The sequence below is a fragment of the Pteropus medius genome, unplaced genomic scaffold (assembly GCF_902729225.1).
Source record: "Pteropus medius unplaced genomic scaffold, Ma_sr-lr_union100, whole genome shotgun sequence".
NCBI lineage: Eukaryota > Metazoa > Chordata > Mammalia > Chiroptera > Pteropodidae > Pteropus > Pteropus medius.
Window position 1 is genome coordinate 21,253,605 of NW_024354500.1, and position 18,339 is coordinate 21,271,943.

General features: G+C 33.8%; 1 protein-coding gene across 1 annotated transcript in view; it reads right to left on the reverse strand.

The window, feature by feature from the left end:
* The window catches only part of COL19A1 (collagen type XIX alpha 1 chain), a 292,373-nt gene that overhangs the window by 140,666 nt on the left and 133,368 nt on the right, over positions 1 to 18,339 (reverse strand). The window contains exons 13-14 of the mRNA XM_039853067.1: positions 11,595 to 11,648; positions 9,968 to 10,003 (exon numbers count right to left, since the gene is read on the reverse strand). Coding sequence (XP_039709001.1) covers positions 9,968 to 10,003; positions 11,595 to 11,648 — 90 coding nt within the window. The remainder of the gene's footprint in view (positions 1 to 9,967; positions 10,004 to 11,594; positions 11,649 to 18,339) is intronic.

The window sequence follows — 18,339 nt, forward strand, 5'->3', positions numbered from 1 at the left end:
ATTTACATGTCTTTTGCCCACAAACTTAGAAAATAGATTGATTTAAAAAAAAAAATCAACTGCCTTCCATCTACTGGACCACTAGTATTCTAAAAATCTTAATATTGATCTGCATCACAAGTTTCAGAAAGTTAACAATGAGTTAAATATGAATTATGAAACATTTTAGACTTATAGTATTAACTCAAACCTAGGCAATTCAGAGAAAGACCATATAAATAACTCAGATTTTAATATGTGAGAAATTTAAAATAATCCTAAATCAAATTGTCTATTAATTACTATGCTATAGAACATATATTTATTCTAGTAAGAACAGAAAGAGAAATTATGCTTTATGGGCATTTAATAAGAACTTGTATATTTCATTCACTTAAAAAGAGATGGTTATAGTTCCTTAGGAATTTTAGTAAAAATAATTATTTAGTTAGGTCTGTGACTTAAATGTATTTAAAGTAAGTAACTATTTAAATTACAGCATAAGAATTCTAGTAAAAAGTTATTGTCTCTAAAATAACTAAATGTTTTTGTATAGTGCCAAACAACCACAGTTGTACAAATACTTGCAGGCTATTTATATACTAATTGCAAATGATCCGTTTACAAATGGTTAACTTTAACCAACTGGTTGCTTTTTCTTAAACCAAATAGGTTGTAAGAAGGCAACGACAATGAGTGCTGTTTATTTGTGTTCCAGTACCTAGCACAGTATCCGACACACAAGTTAGCATTCAAATAACTGGGTAGGTAAAAAGGAAGGAGGAAGGAAGAGACCATATTATCTATTGAACTGATGATTTTTGTATCTTGTATATGCTAATTTAGGAAACATATATTTCAAGGCTTCCCTTATATGAATACTACATGTGCATATATTAATTTGTGTGTCTTTTGATTTATAAATGACCAGCTCTGAGATTTTCTCTCAGTTGCGTATGGTATTTAAGGTAGTTTTCATAGGGCGAAATCTGTGTTCTCTCTGTGCCTAATTTTCACTTAAACTGGATTTATCTGGGCCTCGAGAAATTGGCATTTAATGTATCATTTAGTAAGCATGTCTAAGACATTTCTGCTGTTGACTGACTAAACCTTTGGCCTCTGTGTGTGTACACATTTGGTGCCATCTGGATGAGTATTTAATAACTCCCCAAAGAGACAGGGCCAGAACAACACAGTCATTTTCCTGGGAACTAAAATTAGTGGATGTATTACGTGAAGTAGCACTGTTCTACCTTCCTCCACCTGTCTCATATGACATGACAAGCAAAGGCCAAAAGAGAAAAGAGGGAAGGAGGCAGAGGCATTAGCCAACTGCCTCACTCCAATAATGCCTTGCGTCATTTAGAGATTTTAGCAAAACTTTACTGTAAAAAACAGCAGTATATTTATTTGAGGAGAAGCTGGTAATAGTAAGGATATAAAACATATACACAATTTTAAGAAGGTATATAGAAACACACTATATTTACATAAAATTAAGCTTTAACAAATGACAACAAACCAAGGAATTTGTACTTTTTATAGTTGCATATTTAAATGTAAAGACTTATAGATATATTGAAGTGTAAGGGAAAAGCTAATGTATAATGCCATAATTCAAATAATATGAAGAAACTATAAAACTTTACCTTTGTATTGATGTGGTTTTAGCTTACATAAATACAGTCATGCAGCACATAATGACGTTTCAGTCAGTGATGGACCACATATACCACAGTGGCACCATAAGGTTATAATAGAGCTGAAAAATTCCTATCACCTCGTGATATTTTAGCCATCATAAAGTCTTAGCTCAACGCATTACTCATGTGTTTGTGGTGATGGTGGTACAAACGAACCTACTGCACTGCCAGTCACGTAAAAGTATAGCACATATAATTATGTCCAGTACATAATACTTGATAATGGTAATAAATGACTGTGTTAGTGGTTTATGTATTTACTATACTATGTTTTTATGGTTCTTTTAGAGTATACTCTCTCTACTTATTAAAAAAGTTTGCTGTAAAACAGTATGCCTTATTACATGGACAGCAGTCTCATCTCCTGCTTACTTTGTCTCTCGATTGCACCATTTTCTCTTGTGCTTGATTTAATGTTGTGTTGTTTTGTATAGTAACATGATGTATAGTGTGTAGTCTAGGAGGAATAGGCTACGTCATGTAGCCTAGGTGTGTAGTAGGCTGTACCATCTAGGTGTGTGTGTAAGTGTACTTTATGACGTTCACACAGTGACAAAATTGCCTGACTAATTTCTCAGAATATGATTGTCAGCAGCACATGGCTGTAAATATATGCTTTGTAAATTATAATATCAACACAAGAGACATTCTAAATTCATCAGTAGCTCACTTTTCCCCCAGCTTTATTGAGATAAAATTGACATACCACATTTTATAAGTTTAAAGTGTACAACTTGATGATTTTACACACGTACACATAGTGAAACAATTGCCATAATGAGGGTAATTAACATCTCCATCATCTCACATAAATATCTTTTTGTGTGGTGACATCATTTAAGATCTAGTCTCATAGTAACTTTCAAAAATATAATACAGTACTGTTAACAATAGTTACCATGCTACATATTATATCCCCAGAGCTTACTCATCTTATAACTAGAAGTTTGTACCCTTTCACCAACATCATTTCCATTATTCTCCACCCCTGGCAACCATCACTCTACTATTTCTATGAACTTGGCTTTTTTTGGTTCTGCATATAGGTGAGAACATGTGAACATATATATACATACACTCAATTGTGATATATACATATATATCATATATATAGATATATGTATATATATATCATATGTTCTTTATCCATTCATTTGTCGATGGACACTTGGGTGATTTAATGTCCTGGTCATTGTGAATAATGCTGGAATGAACATGAATTGCAGATATCTCTTTGAGATACTGATTGCATTTCTTTTAGATATAAATGCAGAAGTGGGATTGCTAGATCATATGGTAGTTCTATTTTTAATTTTTTGAATAACTTTTATACTGTTTTTCATAGTGGCTACACCAATTTATATTTCCATCAACAGTGTACAAGGGTTCCCTTTTCTCTATATCCTCACCAACACACTTTCTCTTGTTTTTTTTGTTTGTTTGTTTGTTTTTTTTTATAATAGCCATTCTGACAGGTATGAGGTGATATCTCATTGTGGTTTTGATTTGCATTTCTCTGATGATTAGTGAAGTTGAGCACCTTTTCATGTACTTGTTGGACGTTTGTATGTCTTTTTTGGAAAAAAAAAGTCTATGCAATTATTTGTGTCTGTGTGTGGTCCTTTTTTTTTTTTTGCTATGAGTAATGTGAGTTCCTTATATATTTTGGATATTAACCCCTTATCAGATACATGGTGTGTAAATATTATCTCCCATTTCATATGTTTCATTTTCATTTTTTTGCTCATTTCTTTCATTGTGCAGAAGCTTTTGAGTTTGATGTAGTCCCACTTAATTTTGCTTTTGTTGCTTGTGCTCATAGTGTCATAGTCAAAAATCTCATTGCCAAGACCAATGTCAAGTATATTTTCCCTATGTTTTCTTTTAGGAGTTTTATATTTCGGCTCTTACATTTAAGTCTTTTATCCATTTTGAGTTAATTTTTGTGAGCGGTGTGGTGCAAGATATGGGTCCAATTCATTCTTTTGTATGTGATTATCTAGTTGTCCAAAAAACATTTATTGAAGAGAGTATCTTTTCTTCACTGAGTATTCTTGTCTCCCTGGTCCAATATTAGTTGACTGTATATGCATAGGTCTATTTCTGGGCTCCCAACTATGTTACAGTGGTCTATATGTACATTTTTATGACATTACCATATTATTTCTTATTAATATACCTTTGTAACATAGTTGAACTCAGGAAGTGTGATGCCTCTAGCTTTGTTCTTCTGTTCTTGTTTTGGTCATTCGGGATCTTTTGTGGTTTCAAATAAATTTTAGGATTGTTTTTTTGCAAAGCCTCTCTCTTGCTGACCTGCAGTGCATACAGGAAGTCATTCATGGGGTGGAGGTGGGGGTGTATGCATGAAGCACAGGTAGCTTTGGGGGTGCCTGTGGACCACTTGGAGGAGGGGATCTGCAGGTGAGACATCCCTGGTGGAGTTACTGATGAAATCTGCAAAATGGTTAATAGGATCCATGTTCTTTGCTGCCCTCTGAGAGCCCTGGCTGCTATTTTCCCAGCTGCTCCCCACAGCCATTAATTAACATTACTGTGGTGATCATTTTGCAATCTAAACATACATAAGTTCACTACCTTACACACTTAAAACTTATACAATGTTATGTGTCATTTATACCTCAATGAAACTGGAAAAAATAAAACAGGAAGAGAGTACTTCTTTAAACAAAATTATATGCACATCTCAAAAAAAATAAGCTTAGGATTTAGAGTTAAACAGGTATTTGAATGCTGGCTCTGTCACTTACTATCTTTGCAAACTTGGGCAAGTTACTTAGATTTTCTAGTCTTCAGCTCCCTCACCTATTACATGGTAACAATCATTTTCTATTTCACAAGATTGTTTAAGGAATGGTTTATATAACACATAGTAAAGCACTCAATAAATGTTTGCCATTTATTATTGTTATTATTATTACTTAGGATATAATAAGATGTGTTGTTTTTATAAGTAGTTATCAGTTCGATATATAAAAAGAGGATAAGGAAAGAATGATCAATTGATTAGATTAAACCAGTTTTAAAAACTCATATTTATTTCTTTAGAATATTAAAATTGCACGTACTGTAAGCTATTTAATAACTTACTATGTTTACACAATAGTTAATTTAGTACTGAGCTAATATGCGAATTTGTTATCTAAAAGAGGATGAAACTACACCAAAGTGATTTGATTAAACTTTTAATTTTCAACCAGTTGCGTTCATGGAAAATATGCCTAGCAAGAGATACATGGAATGAGTTTATGGTGGTAAGCATAGATTTTTCTTTCTTCCTTTTTTTAAAGAAAATTCAACTGCATCCTCACTTTTTGAGATAAAAAGAATTTTATTCTTCTTACCACACCTCCAGAGGACATTTTGTTAAAAAAGAATTTAAAAAAGATTCTTAGACACTGTTTTATAAACTACTTTCCATATGTTCCACTTATATATTCATAAACTTATTCTTGAGCTTATTCCATAATCTTTTGTTAGAATAATCTGTAAAGGCTATAAATTAAAGGGAGTAACTGGGAAGATTTGCACATTACCATTGTATTGAAAAGTATAATTCAATTTTTTTTCGAACTCGGGCTGACAAAATACTTAAAGGTTAAAAATAGATATACCTTTGGGCCCAGCAATTACATTTCTGGGTATTTATCCAAAGAAAACCAAAACAATAATTTGTAAAGATCTATGCACTCCAATATTCATGGCAGCACAATTTACAATAGCCAAAATATGGAAGCAACCTAAATGTCCATCCACAAACAATTGGATAAAGAAATCATGGTTCATATATACAATGGAATATTACTCAGCCATTAAAAAAAATGAAATCCTACCATTTGCAATGACATAGATGGACCTAGAGGTTATTATGCTGAGTGAAATAAGTCAGACAGAGAAAGATAAATACCATATGATTTCACTTATATGAGTAATCTAAGGAACAAAAAGAACAAACTAATCAAAAACAGACTCACAAATATAGTGGACAATTTGGTGATGGACAGAGGGGATGGGAGTTGGGAGGCTGGGAGAATGGGTGAAGTGTTAAAGAAGTACAAATTAATAGTTGATAGTTGGTCACGTGGGTGGGAAGCATGGCAGAGAGAATGCAGTTAGCATTAATATGATGGCTACATGGAGGGCCAGGAGAGGGAGGGAGCAATTAGGGAGATTGTTATACGAACTATATAGATCTCTAAACAATGTACTGTATACTTGAAATTAATTTAAATAAATTTTAAAAACTTGAAAATTATAAAGATGTCAATTTTTCTAAAAAAAAAAAAAAAAAAGGTTGAAGGATACAAGTGACAGATCATGCCATAACTATTACTCTAATCTTATAGGATCTAGACTTCCTTTTCCCTCCCTCCCTTCTTTCCTTCCTTCTTTCCATTCTTTCCTTTCTTCCTTGCCCCTTCTTCTTCCTCCTCCTTCTTCTTTTTAGCTTTTTTTTCCCTGAGGCAGTCAATTGGAGTTGCCTCTATATGATCCATGAAGATAGATCTATAGAAGAGTTCAAATGCTATCAAAGGGATCAAAAATGGGAATGTCATTTCTTCAAATAAAAAGAGAATTTAGTGCACACTGCATTTGCAAACTACAGCACTGTTTTGGTTGGCTTTCTCAATAAGAGATTTCCTGTGTGTTGGAGAAGAAGTAAAGTTGTATTGCTCACTGGCAGTGAGAATACTTCGAGGTGTGTAAAAGGTGAAATTAAGAGTAAGAGTTGTTGTGGTTGAATTTAATTAATAAAACTGTTTCTAGGACTCTGGTCTATGTTTCATACCATTTCCTCAACTTTGCTTCTCCTTATTTCTTTTACTAAACTTGGCCTTTCTTACTCCTTTATCCATTTCCTCCACTGAGACCCAATTATATACAATCAGTTATAAGAAAGAATATAAATAAAACACAAAGTTTATTTAAAATAGATAGTTTTATATATTGGATTTTTAAAAATGGAATGGGTCTACATGATTTTTAAAATTTAAAATAATAGCCAAAGCATGGTAATCCACAGGGACATGAAAATAACAGCAATAAACACAATCCTTCATAAAAAAAAAAAATGTTCTGCATCTAAAAGGATTGTCCTGCATCAGTAAACTTGATATTTTAGCGAGCTCGATAACCATGTCTCTCAACTTCTCATTAAGCAAAATATGAATAAAAGTAAAATAAATATAGTACGTATGTATTAGAGGGGAAAAAGTGTTCAACTTTTTTTCCCTATTTATTTGGGGCAGTTTAGCTCTGCATCCTTAGACAGTCTTTGTAATTCTCTGTAGTGGACTTGCCAATGCTTGTGGTCCTGCTCAAGAAAGGATTGTTAATGGACTTGCTAGTGGTTTGTTAATGTGGAGATAGAAGTTCATTCTCTACAACCAAGAAATCAAGAAGCAAATCACAGGTATTAATAGGGAGTCTGGCATTTCCTGGAAGCTTCTGAAAGTAATCAAGTTGGGTGTTTTTGATATAAATACTGAAGTAATGAGTAATTCCAAAATGTTTGCTCAAGTTCTGAAAGAGGAAGCTGAGGAGAAAAGTATTTGACATGCTTTCAGAGTATTAGTTCTCAAACTTGGCTGCACATTGGAACTGCTTGGGAAACATTTAAAACAACCAGACATTCTGACTTTATTGGTATATGGTGCAGCCTGGGAACTGGATTTTTTAAAGCACTGCAAGTGATTCCAATGTGTGGTAGAGATGAAGCACTGATCTATGGAATGAAGCAGAGAGGCTGTAACATAATTGGAGATTGGGTGCTAAGCCCTTATGGCACAAAGTGTGGTCTGAGGACCAGTGACATCTGCAACCTCTAGTCACAAATGTAGAATCTCAGGCTCCTATCACAGCTTAAGGAATGAAATATGCATTTGAACAAGAGTCCTAAATGTTCCTCTGCACATTAAATTTTGAGAAGCATTAAGGTACTTGAGCCCACAGGAGTCCTTGAATGGCTAGGTTAAGGCTATAATTAAAGGTACCTTCCTAGCCCTAATCTCTTCCACTTAACCAAGCAGGCTTCAACCTTAATTTAATTTTACTAGTATGTCTTCCTAATGGAAAGAGATATTACTTTATGACCATACATTGAGTTGGATTTGAGATGAAAGCCAGACTTCTTCAAAAGTCTAAAGGAATTTTCCAAATTAAAAAAAAAAAAATCTTGTTCCATTATCGTGCCCATAAACAGTGGCTTTCAACTCCAGCTGCATATTTAGAACTACCTGGAGTGCTTTTTAAATATACTGGATCCACATCATAGCTATTGAATTATAATATATGGAGGTGGAGGTGCACATTGGTGTATTTTAAAACTCTCCAATGGAGATTTGTGTGAGCTAGCTTCGAGAATCACTATGGATAAAGTCTAAGTTTACTGACTCCTATATGTCAGTGCCTCAATTAATTCAAATATAGTGAGGTCATTCATTTTGGCTTCCTTGAAGGCTGTTATCAATCACTTCATAAAATGTATCAATCTGCATTATAAGATCAATTAAATATTTAATGCATGGTAAGCTGGTATTCATTTCAGTTCATCCTTATTTCATAGTTAACAGTTGATTATCTACATTAATAAAGTAATGAGAAGTATATAAATACTCATACCCAAATGATATTAACATTTTACTTTATGAAATAAAACATTCATTTCATAGACTTTTTATCTTGACATATCTTTAGATAAGTATAAAAATTAGCTTGTACTCCCTCAGTACCTTACAGCTGAACAGTGCAAAGAGACACCTATGGAGTGCTACTTGGAAAGAAGACATCAGCTGTCATTAAAAATCAACAAAATAGATATAGTCCAATAGAGTTTTTTGGCTGCAGTGCCAATTGCATATCAGGTGAAATGATACACATAACTTGCATTTCATCCTCAAACACAATTTGAAAACAATGAGAAAATCAGATAACTAAAGAGGTTGAACATATAAGTTAGTTGAAGAAAAAAAGAAAAATGTGACAAGTAAAATGAGCAGTCTTAACTGTACATCACTACCAAATAATTTTTAAAATAAACCGCACACACTATTAAAAAGTTGAATAATATGCAGTTATAACCCCCTTTCAAATAAAGAGTTTTTACTTTCATCTTGAAAACAAAAGCTTCAAGCACTGAACTCATTGCAAATTTGGGTATTCTTAAGTAAGTCATCTGTATGGTTCCTTAGATTTTTTCCATTTATAAATAAATATTTGTCCTTAAAGTAAGCATTGAAAAGATTATTGGTGTAAGACATTATTAAGGTATTGTTCAGAATGACATTTTCAAGAACAAAAATAAATATGAATAGTATCAAAGCCACACAGCCTTTTGAGATTCCTATGCTGCCCTATTGGGAAGGGCTCCGTCCACATGCTAGAAGACTTCTTTGAACCTGAATTTCTATAATCAGGACAGGTACTTGAAAACTTATGATTTAAATTCTTAATTTATGTCATTAGGTAATACTAACATTAAAATCAAGAGACCTCAGGCTACAGATGATCTTATTTAAAAAATCTTCTTCTTTTTCATTAGGCTTAGAGTCAGACTTAAACGAAATCTTTAAGTTAAATGAGAATTCTTAATGGCCTATAAAGAAAATCTATAATAGTAAATTGTATCTAAATATAAAAGCATTATATATTTATGATTAAATGCTTAATAAATGATGAACCATTTAAATGAGAATAATCCCATTATGTACACATTATAACTTTTTTCATAAATATGTTACTGAAATATTGCCATTTTATCATTTGCTAATTTTAGAAGTAAATCACATAGAAAAAAGAAAACAACGGTCTCAGGCAGGTTTTGGGGAATGTAACAATCAGCTTAAATAGGTAGCTGTTTTTACCCACTGGGTGATTGTAGTTTATTTTGTTCTTTTACAGTTTTTAGAGCAAGTAGAACTGTCTCTGCTTCCATTAACTTTAAAAGCCATGTTAGGAATGTATAATCAAACATTTAAGAGGTAAAATTATGGACCATATGGAGGGTAGAGAAAATTGCTCAGGCTAGGTACTGCTTTCAAACTTTTCTAGCAACTACCTGCATAGCCTCAGGTTAAGTACTTCACTTTTGTGAGTAGGTAGATGGCCCATGTTTAACATCTGGAGGTTTGGCCAGATTCACTGTAAGGTCACTTTCAATTCTCAAAGAAACCTATGGCTTAAATTCTGGTTTAGTCATGATGTGGTGTAAATAATAAACAGGATAATGTATTTCAATTTTGAATTTTAATTTCAAGAATACTTACAGTTAAGGCTGGCGGTCCCGGAGGTCCCGTATCTCCCTAAAATAGATTAAAGAAGAGCTGCAATTACCATCAGTCCCTTTTGAATGTGTTATTTATCAATTTTCTGAAATGAATAGAAGCAATACTTAGATAAATCCTGAACAAAAGAAAAATAGAATTTTATCTTGACAAAAGTCTCTGCACAATGAAAAATGTATCATGTGCTTTTAGTTCTCATGATAGAAATATCACCTTGTGCACCCCCATGTTTTTTGCAGAACTTGTTTTGAAAAGCTAAAATAATCTAATTTCTATTATTTTGTCTACTAATCCAAAATTAGAAAAAAATATCTCTTCAAATATGGTTACTTGCCAATGGAACAGCTGGGAAGTGTCATAATGACAGATCATTTTTCTGACAAAGTTAGTATGAGGATCAGCAGAAATAATAAGTGGATGTCCCCACTTCATGCCTCCCAGCTGCAAGAAGTGGTCTTGTTGCCCCTTCTAAAGCTCTGCTGAATTGGCATTGTGTTTGTCATCAATTGTAAGAGGCTTTGCCTATATTTATGTATTTTTAAATACTAAAATTGCTTTGCTGACTTATGTGAATACAAATTGACATATTGACAAACTAGTCAAAACGTTTAAAAAATGGTTCACCTGAAAGTTCATAATCTTCTAGATACGTCACCTATATGCCTATTGTTATCAGCACCCCTACTTAATTCATAAGACCTCTTAGTCATTAGGCCCAAGCATCACTGCTATAATCCTTGTTTAAGTGGACACAATGGAGACCACACACTATATGGCACGGCATGCAGGGATGTTGTATTCTCATGTGAAAAGTATCTCTAAAACTTTCTCTTTTCTCATCTAATATAGTCACCTCAAAAGTTAAGACTTAGCATTGTGTAATCATTATTTTAGGGAACAACTAAATAAAAATAACCAATAATTGTTAAGGAACACTGATGTAGCTTAAACCCCTCACTGAGGATCAATTTGCAAGACCAGCTTTAATGTAGAAGTAAATATAGCAGACAAGGATTTCTAAATGCACTGATAGCAGAGAACAAAATCTAGTGCAAAACAGCCACACCGACAATTCTCATCAAACTGGGATCGTCCAATAACCTTATGCCAAACAACTCTTGCTTTTACTATTTCTTAATTATCTTTTCAAGGTCAATTGCCAAAATGCCATTATAAAATCGCATGTGAGAAAAGGTGGCAGGAAATGGAACATTTAGACTAAGACTGAAATGCAAAGGTAACCTCCTTTCCCCAAAGGCCACCTGCTTCACCATCACAGTGGCAGCTTAGTGCTACTGGCAAAGTTCCCCAACACAGGACACGGTTGCTAATTTGGTGATGGAATGCCAAATTTGGTTAAGCAAAGGAGAGAAAGGGGAAATCTTATAAACACAAATTCATGTTGACTAGCAATTGTGTATTTAGTCTCTTCAAACTAATTAAATAAACCAAAAAGGCTTTTCTTGTTCAGATGCTTTTAACGTAATAGCCTTTGGTTAATTTTAACAAAATTAACTTTTGGCAGTTAAACTATCCATGAAAAGTCACTACAGAGGTTCTCAGGGTTTTCTTAAGAAAAGATTGGCACTTTTCTGGGTAAATATAATACCTTTTCTCCTTTTGGACCTGGTGGACCACGAGAACCCAAGTCACCTTTCAAACCCTGCACAAAAAAACACAACCAATGTGATTTCTATATACAGTTCACAGAAAGCTTCGATTTCCAACAAGTCATTAGTCACAAAATAAATCATAATTTACTGAACGCCTAAATCCCATTCTTCAGTGTGTGTTATAGAGAGAAATAGAGAAAACTGGCACTAAAATGACAAGCAACATCTGCGCTGTGGTGGGTACAGATACATTAAATCAGTGTGAGTCCTCAATACTGCATATTTGTGCAACTTTGCTTCCTGCTAAAATTACATTAATTCACCATCTGGGAGAACATCATTTAGATCTATATGAGCTTTTAAGTATCCACTTTGGATTAAATTTGAGGATGTGGTAAATATCTCTGATTTAGCATTGATTTGGCCTTTATGAAACTTGCCCCCAAAATTCAAGATTTAAATAAAAAACATTTTTATGTCTCTTTCAAAAAAATATAATTGTGGGGGAAAAAGAAATAAAGGATATATTCTTTTCAGATCACGCACAAAACTGGGGCTAAACTGAAATCTCTTTTCTGTTTTAAAGTATCTTCTAGTTCTCTAATCCCTATCTCTTTTTTTTAACCTGAGTTTATAAAAATATCAAATGAAACTGTATAAGACATAACACATCAGATAAATATATTCATAAATCTTCTAGACTCTTGGGTGTTTTAGTGAGTATTTAGTTGCTCTGACTCAGAAATGACAGCTTTCAGATTACCACAATAGATTTCACTAGAGATCAGGTCTATAGCTGAATGTATTCATAGTGTAAATAGAAAGTTTGATAGTCACAACCTGACTATGCGGCAAATAGGAAAAAATGTGTTTCCTTGTTCTTCGTTTAACACATTGAATAAGGGAAGAACAATAATGGAAAAAAGAAATAGTCTGAAGTCAGACAATGCACAGTAAATCTAGGTGCATTACAGTTCTGAGCAGAGGAGCCAGCTCTGACATTTTGTAGTGAGTAAACAATGCCAAATGCCATCACCTGTAGCTACTCAATATAGAAGCCAATGATAATTTAAAGGAGCAAAAGAGAACTGGATACTCAAAATCTTTTTGCAGAGAGTATATGAAAACTGCAGTCTTACACATAAAAAAATTAGTAAATGAAAACAGCATCTAACTGGCAAAACAAAAAACCTTTCTAGTTGCATAATATCTTTTTCATGAAATTTGTAGCTATGTTTCTTCCATTACCTTGCAGTATTTCTAGAACAAGGATTAGCAAAATATTAAATCATATTTGAGATGTGATATTCTCTTATTATTTGAAACATCCATTCCTTCCCAAATCAAGTAACACATTATTTAGATATGCCTCTGGTATAAAATTTGGCACCAACATATTCTGAACACTTGGGGGAAGAAAACTGCCAGTTCTGTGAGTAGATTTTATTCTTAGGTCACTTTTTCAGTCATCCATTTATTCAATAAACATTTATTATATACCTTGTATGCAGTCACTCTCTAACTGTTAGACTTGCACTGTCCAATACAGTAGCCATGAACCACATGTAGCTTTTGAGTCCTTGAAATGTGACTAGTCTGAATTGAAATATGCTATGAGTGTAAAATACTATTCGGCTCTTGATATTTAGTATAAAAAATGTAAAATACACATTCATAATTTGTATGTTGATTATATATTGAAATTATAACATTTTGGATATGGGATTAAATAAAATATATCATTAAAATTAGTTTCTCCTCTTTCTTTTTACTTTTCTAATGTGGCTACTAGAAATGTAATATATTTGCATTTCTCTTGAATTTATAATATTATATTTTAAGATAATATTATGGACAAAATATTATATATTATATAACAATATATTACTATTAGATGGTATTACATAGGGATACAAAAAAGAACAAGAAGTTGACAAAGACTGTCTTTGACCAAACTTTAGTCAAGCTCCTTTGAGCCTCAACCTCGGTCCCCATCCTATCCTGTCTTTGGCCTGTCTAGCCCAGTTTAAGCAAGAATCTTGCTTAGTCAGTTTAGAGAGAATCCCCTATCTTTGATATCCGATCAAGTTTCTCATCGCCCACCTTTGACATCTTTGGCTTGCCTTTAGCAAGAATTCTGGTAAGTCAGTGTAGCAAGAATCCCCCTACCCTAAATGTCTGCTCTTAGTAATTTTCCATTCACTGATCCATCACTCTGCTGACTGGCTATAAATCCCCACTTGTCCTGGCTGCATTCAGGGTTGAGCCCAATCTTTCTTCTCTATTGCTATACCCTACGTAATAGTCTTGAATAAAAAAAATCTTCCTTATCCTTGTAACAAGGATCAGAATAATTTTTTCCTTTACAAAATCAAGATTCCTGTCCTTATGGAACTCATGGTATAAGAGAAAGATGACTGACAGGAAACAAGTCAACAAGCTGAATGTGATAAATGTGAAGGAAGAGAGAGCTGCTATTTCAGCTGGGGTGGTCAGAAACAGCCTCTTTGTGGAGGTGACATTTGTTATTTCAAAAGATCTAGCCATGCAATGATCCTGGGAAAAAGGCCTGGGATAAGAGGAAACAGCTAGCACAAAAGGCCCCAGCGAGGAGAATCATGAGTGAGTAGGTAAGGAGCAGGAGATTAAGTCAAATTAGCCAGGTGACATGGCAGAGAGAACTGCGGATTTGGGAAGGAGTACAGTGGGAAGCCACTTATTGTTTTAAGTATGAAATAATATGAGATGACTCTTTCAACAACAACAACAACAACAACAACAACAACAAATCAAGAGAGCAAGATGGCCGAGATAGGGTGGTGACAGCGGAGATAGAAGTGGTAGAACTGGCACAAAATAGAAGGCAGAACTTGCAGATATGCTGAAAGTGGAGACAGGGGCAAGACGGCAACAAGGCTGATTTGCAGTTGGCTTAGATAACTGGCTAGGAGATTGCGCCATTTACTGAGTTGAGAAATTTATAAGAAGAGGTTTTCTCCCTTCTTGCTGGTGTAATGCTATCCAGAGGAAAGACAAACCTGAAGAAATGGCTGAAAAAGATATCAACTATCCATTTAATCAACAAACAATATTAAATATCTATAAATATGCAAGACTAAAATCTATGAACATATGAATATAAAAACTTTTTTTTAAAATGGAAGGAAATATTAAACACAATATTTAGGAAAAGGTTAACTCTGTGGCTAGCATGGATGTACCGAATATTGACTGTACCCATTCAATGTTGAATTCAATATTGAATTCTGGGTATACCCATATTCCAGTTATTACTATGATTTATGACCATCATGTATGTTACATGTTGCAAAAATATTTTTAGGCTTAAAATAATACATTAAAATTTTTTTCAGTATTACTGCCTGACAAATTGACCCTAACTGCAACTTCTGGGAAGGAAGTTAATGACAAGTGATTCCATAACTATTCCTTGTTCAATCAAATATGGTCAGGGAGGGGGGTGGGGGAATAATGCAACCAATTACAAGCTGATGTGCATATGGAGTGCTATTAGACAAGTATATAGCAAGTGTGAAGGAAGCAATTCCCAGGGGTGCCTAATTCTACTGGAGGTGCTCAAGACTCCAGCTCAGAAGAGTCAGAAAAGGAGTGGCATTTTATGTATAACCTTAAGTAAGTTATTTAAGCTTCCCTATAAAGTAGATATAAATAACAGTTATCTTGAAAGGTTGTTCTGAGAATCATATTTTAAAAATACTTATCACATGGTAGGTACTTAATAAATGCTGCTTTTGCTTTTCAAGTCCAAGTTTAAAGGATAATTAATAGTTCATTCTATTCAGTTTTGTACTCAGTTGATGGATATAAAACAACTTGTTTTAACTCACAGAGAATAAAATGCAATTGAGAAGTGCTGCATTCGTCAAGCTTCTACTATTATGGCCACTGAAGTGGGCCCATGTAACTCATGTCTTCCTGTGACAAAGTACAATGTTTTTAAGGCCATGGCATCATAATAGGCTCTCAGAAACAGATCTGTAATGCTTTGCTCAAGTATAATTTTTCTCCTTGTGTCACACTGGTGCTGCTATCAATGGTTATTGAGTACTGGGGAGAAAAAGACACAGCACTCACCATAAAGCATAAAGAATCAAATAGAACAGACTCTGAATTCAATATTGAATAAGGTAGGCATCTATTATCAAGGTTCTCAATAAAATTCATGTGTATAAAGATTCTCGAAAGCACAGTAGTTGATTTCATATGTTATGCAGAGGCAGGAACTCTTCTAAAGGCAAGAGGAAAGCTGAAAGACAGAATTACGGCTAGAATTATAAAAGCAGGTAGACTTGAAATTAATTTTTTATTGCAAAACCTACATACTTATGGTATGTAGCATCTTTAAAAATCAGACGATACAAAGTAATGTTATTTGTTAAATTTTAATCCATCAATTAATTCTTTACTCATCTTCCACTGACTGCATTTTATTCCCTAGCAATGGCACCAGCTGTCGCCAGCTGATATCTCAGCTTTGTGATTTCAATATTTTTGTATTCAGTATTACAGATTGCATTGGTATAAAGAGATTAACATGATTATTTTAGGAACATCAGATGCTGCCATTCTGATAAGGAAGATTTGAAAAACAATAATAAAAATGCAGAGAAAGAAACTAAACTCAGTGATTGAAATTTGCTTCTTTAAGATTATATAACACCACGAAAATAAATGAAAAGATATTTCTACTAGAGATAAATATGTTTCGCTTAACCCAGTTTCTCAAAATAGCAAATGTTTATGTTGCTCTTACTACATGTGAAACATTGTTCTACATGCTCTACATCTGATAACTATGTAATCCTCAGGAAAAATGTCTATGACTTAGGTGCTTTTAACATTAAGATCCTATTAGGCAAATGAAGAAACTGAGTCACAGAGAGAATAAGTAATGTACAGAGTAGTATGACAGCTAGCCAGTGGCAGAGCTGGAATTTGAGCCCATATAGTCTGGCTTCAAAGGGGACACTAACAACTTTATAAGACTCCCTCTCAAGTCTGTTCTAAGATGCCATTGTTGAATGTATCTCATAGTAGGTCACAATAAAAACCATTTAAGTATTAACTAGAATGTTTATAAAGCTGAGGTCTTGTATTTTGAAGAACAAATTCTAGCAATTCAAATTTCTGACAATTTCAATGGATGTTTAGTACAATATCTTTAGTCTAATACTCAAATAACTTGGAGATCAAGACAAAGTTTACGTGCGCGCGCGCGCGCACACACACACACACACACACACATACACACACACACGGAGATAATCAAGGATGCATTTAAAAAGGTATCAGAACTTTTTTTTGTCTTAATGACTAAGGTCTGCTACTGATATTTAGTTGGTGAGTCTCAAGGATGCTAAACATTCTACCCTTGTAAAACAGTCCCACACGGCAAAGAAATGTCTTGCCCAAAATGCCAACAGTGTCTCATAGATAAAGACTGAACTACTTACTGCATACTCCCCTTTAAATAAGTTTTATACTTTATAAAGTGAGCTTGCCAATTTTGTGGGAAAGCTGGCACATAAGAAACTATTAAATACATTTACATCAAGGTATATGTAATATGCAAGAATAAAGAATTTTAAAAGGTTTTTGAATTCATTTTGTAGGAATATTAAATTCTTCCAATTTTCTCTGACTTAGAAAGTAGGAGAATGAGCTGGCCCATTGAAGTGATTCACTATGCATTCTAACAGGATATTTCCAAAGTTATAAACCCCATCATGTCTTGATTCTAATTCAAATTGAAATTGCTATTATAATACCCTTCATTCCCTAAGAATGTGTGCCTGCATTTATTGAAAGTCAGAGTGAACTGTCATAAATGCTGAATGATTTTAGTTTGCAGTCAGTTTATTTTAGCATTGAAAAATAGGCAGTGACAAATGTCGCATAATTTGGTGGGAAAATAAGAAACTTTTCAGTTAAACATGTAGGATTAAAGGCTGACTTTACCGTTTTCTAAAAAGTTGCTTATTTTCTCAAGCCTTTATTCCTTACCTCTGAAATAGGCTAGCTAGCTTGGCTGGGGTAAGGATCGAATTTCAAATCTCTCATGAAAACAGTTGCTGGACTATAGCACAAGATTAACACCACCACCACCAATGATGTAACAACAGAGCACTTGATTCTTTACTCCTAGTGATAGTAAAGGGGAAGTAGAAGAAATGTTACTTTTATTATTTCTCTGTAGTCATGACTCCTAAATATCTTTGGCAAAATTAAGGAAAGAAAAACAATATTACCTACGTATTAACTAAGTAACCAAGTGAGAAAAGTTAGTTAATGTGCTTTGTCATGCTTTACGATGTACCTAATGAGCTACATGAAACAATAATGATACTAAAGAAATGACATCCTGTGACTGGGGCATATGAAGGACTCTTCCAAGATCTTTCTCAAAAAGGAAAGCTCATACTGCCCACTAGGCTGTGTGCTCTCTCCACAAGTCAATCTATTCAGACTTGGAACTCATACAATGGCTGCCAGGGTGTTTGGGCATGTAATAGGCACTCAAATATATGTGCGTCTCAATTGATTAATTCTAAAAAGCCAAGTCACTTTAGACACCAATAAGAAAAATTTCCAAAGCACTAACTAAGGTAATGTGAGTATATTTTAGGTTCCAACCCCTCAATTCTCTTTCCAGTTTTATTCAAGTATTTGGAAAATTTCGTGCTCTATTTCAATTCTGAC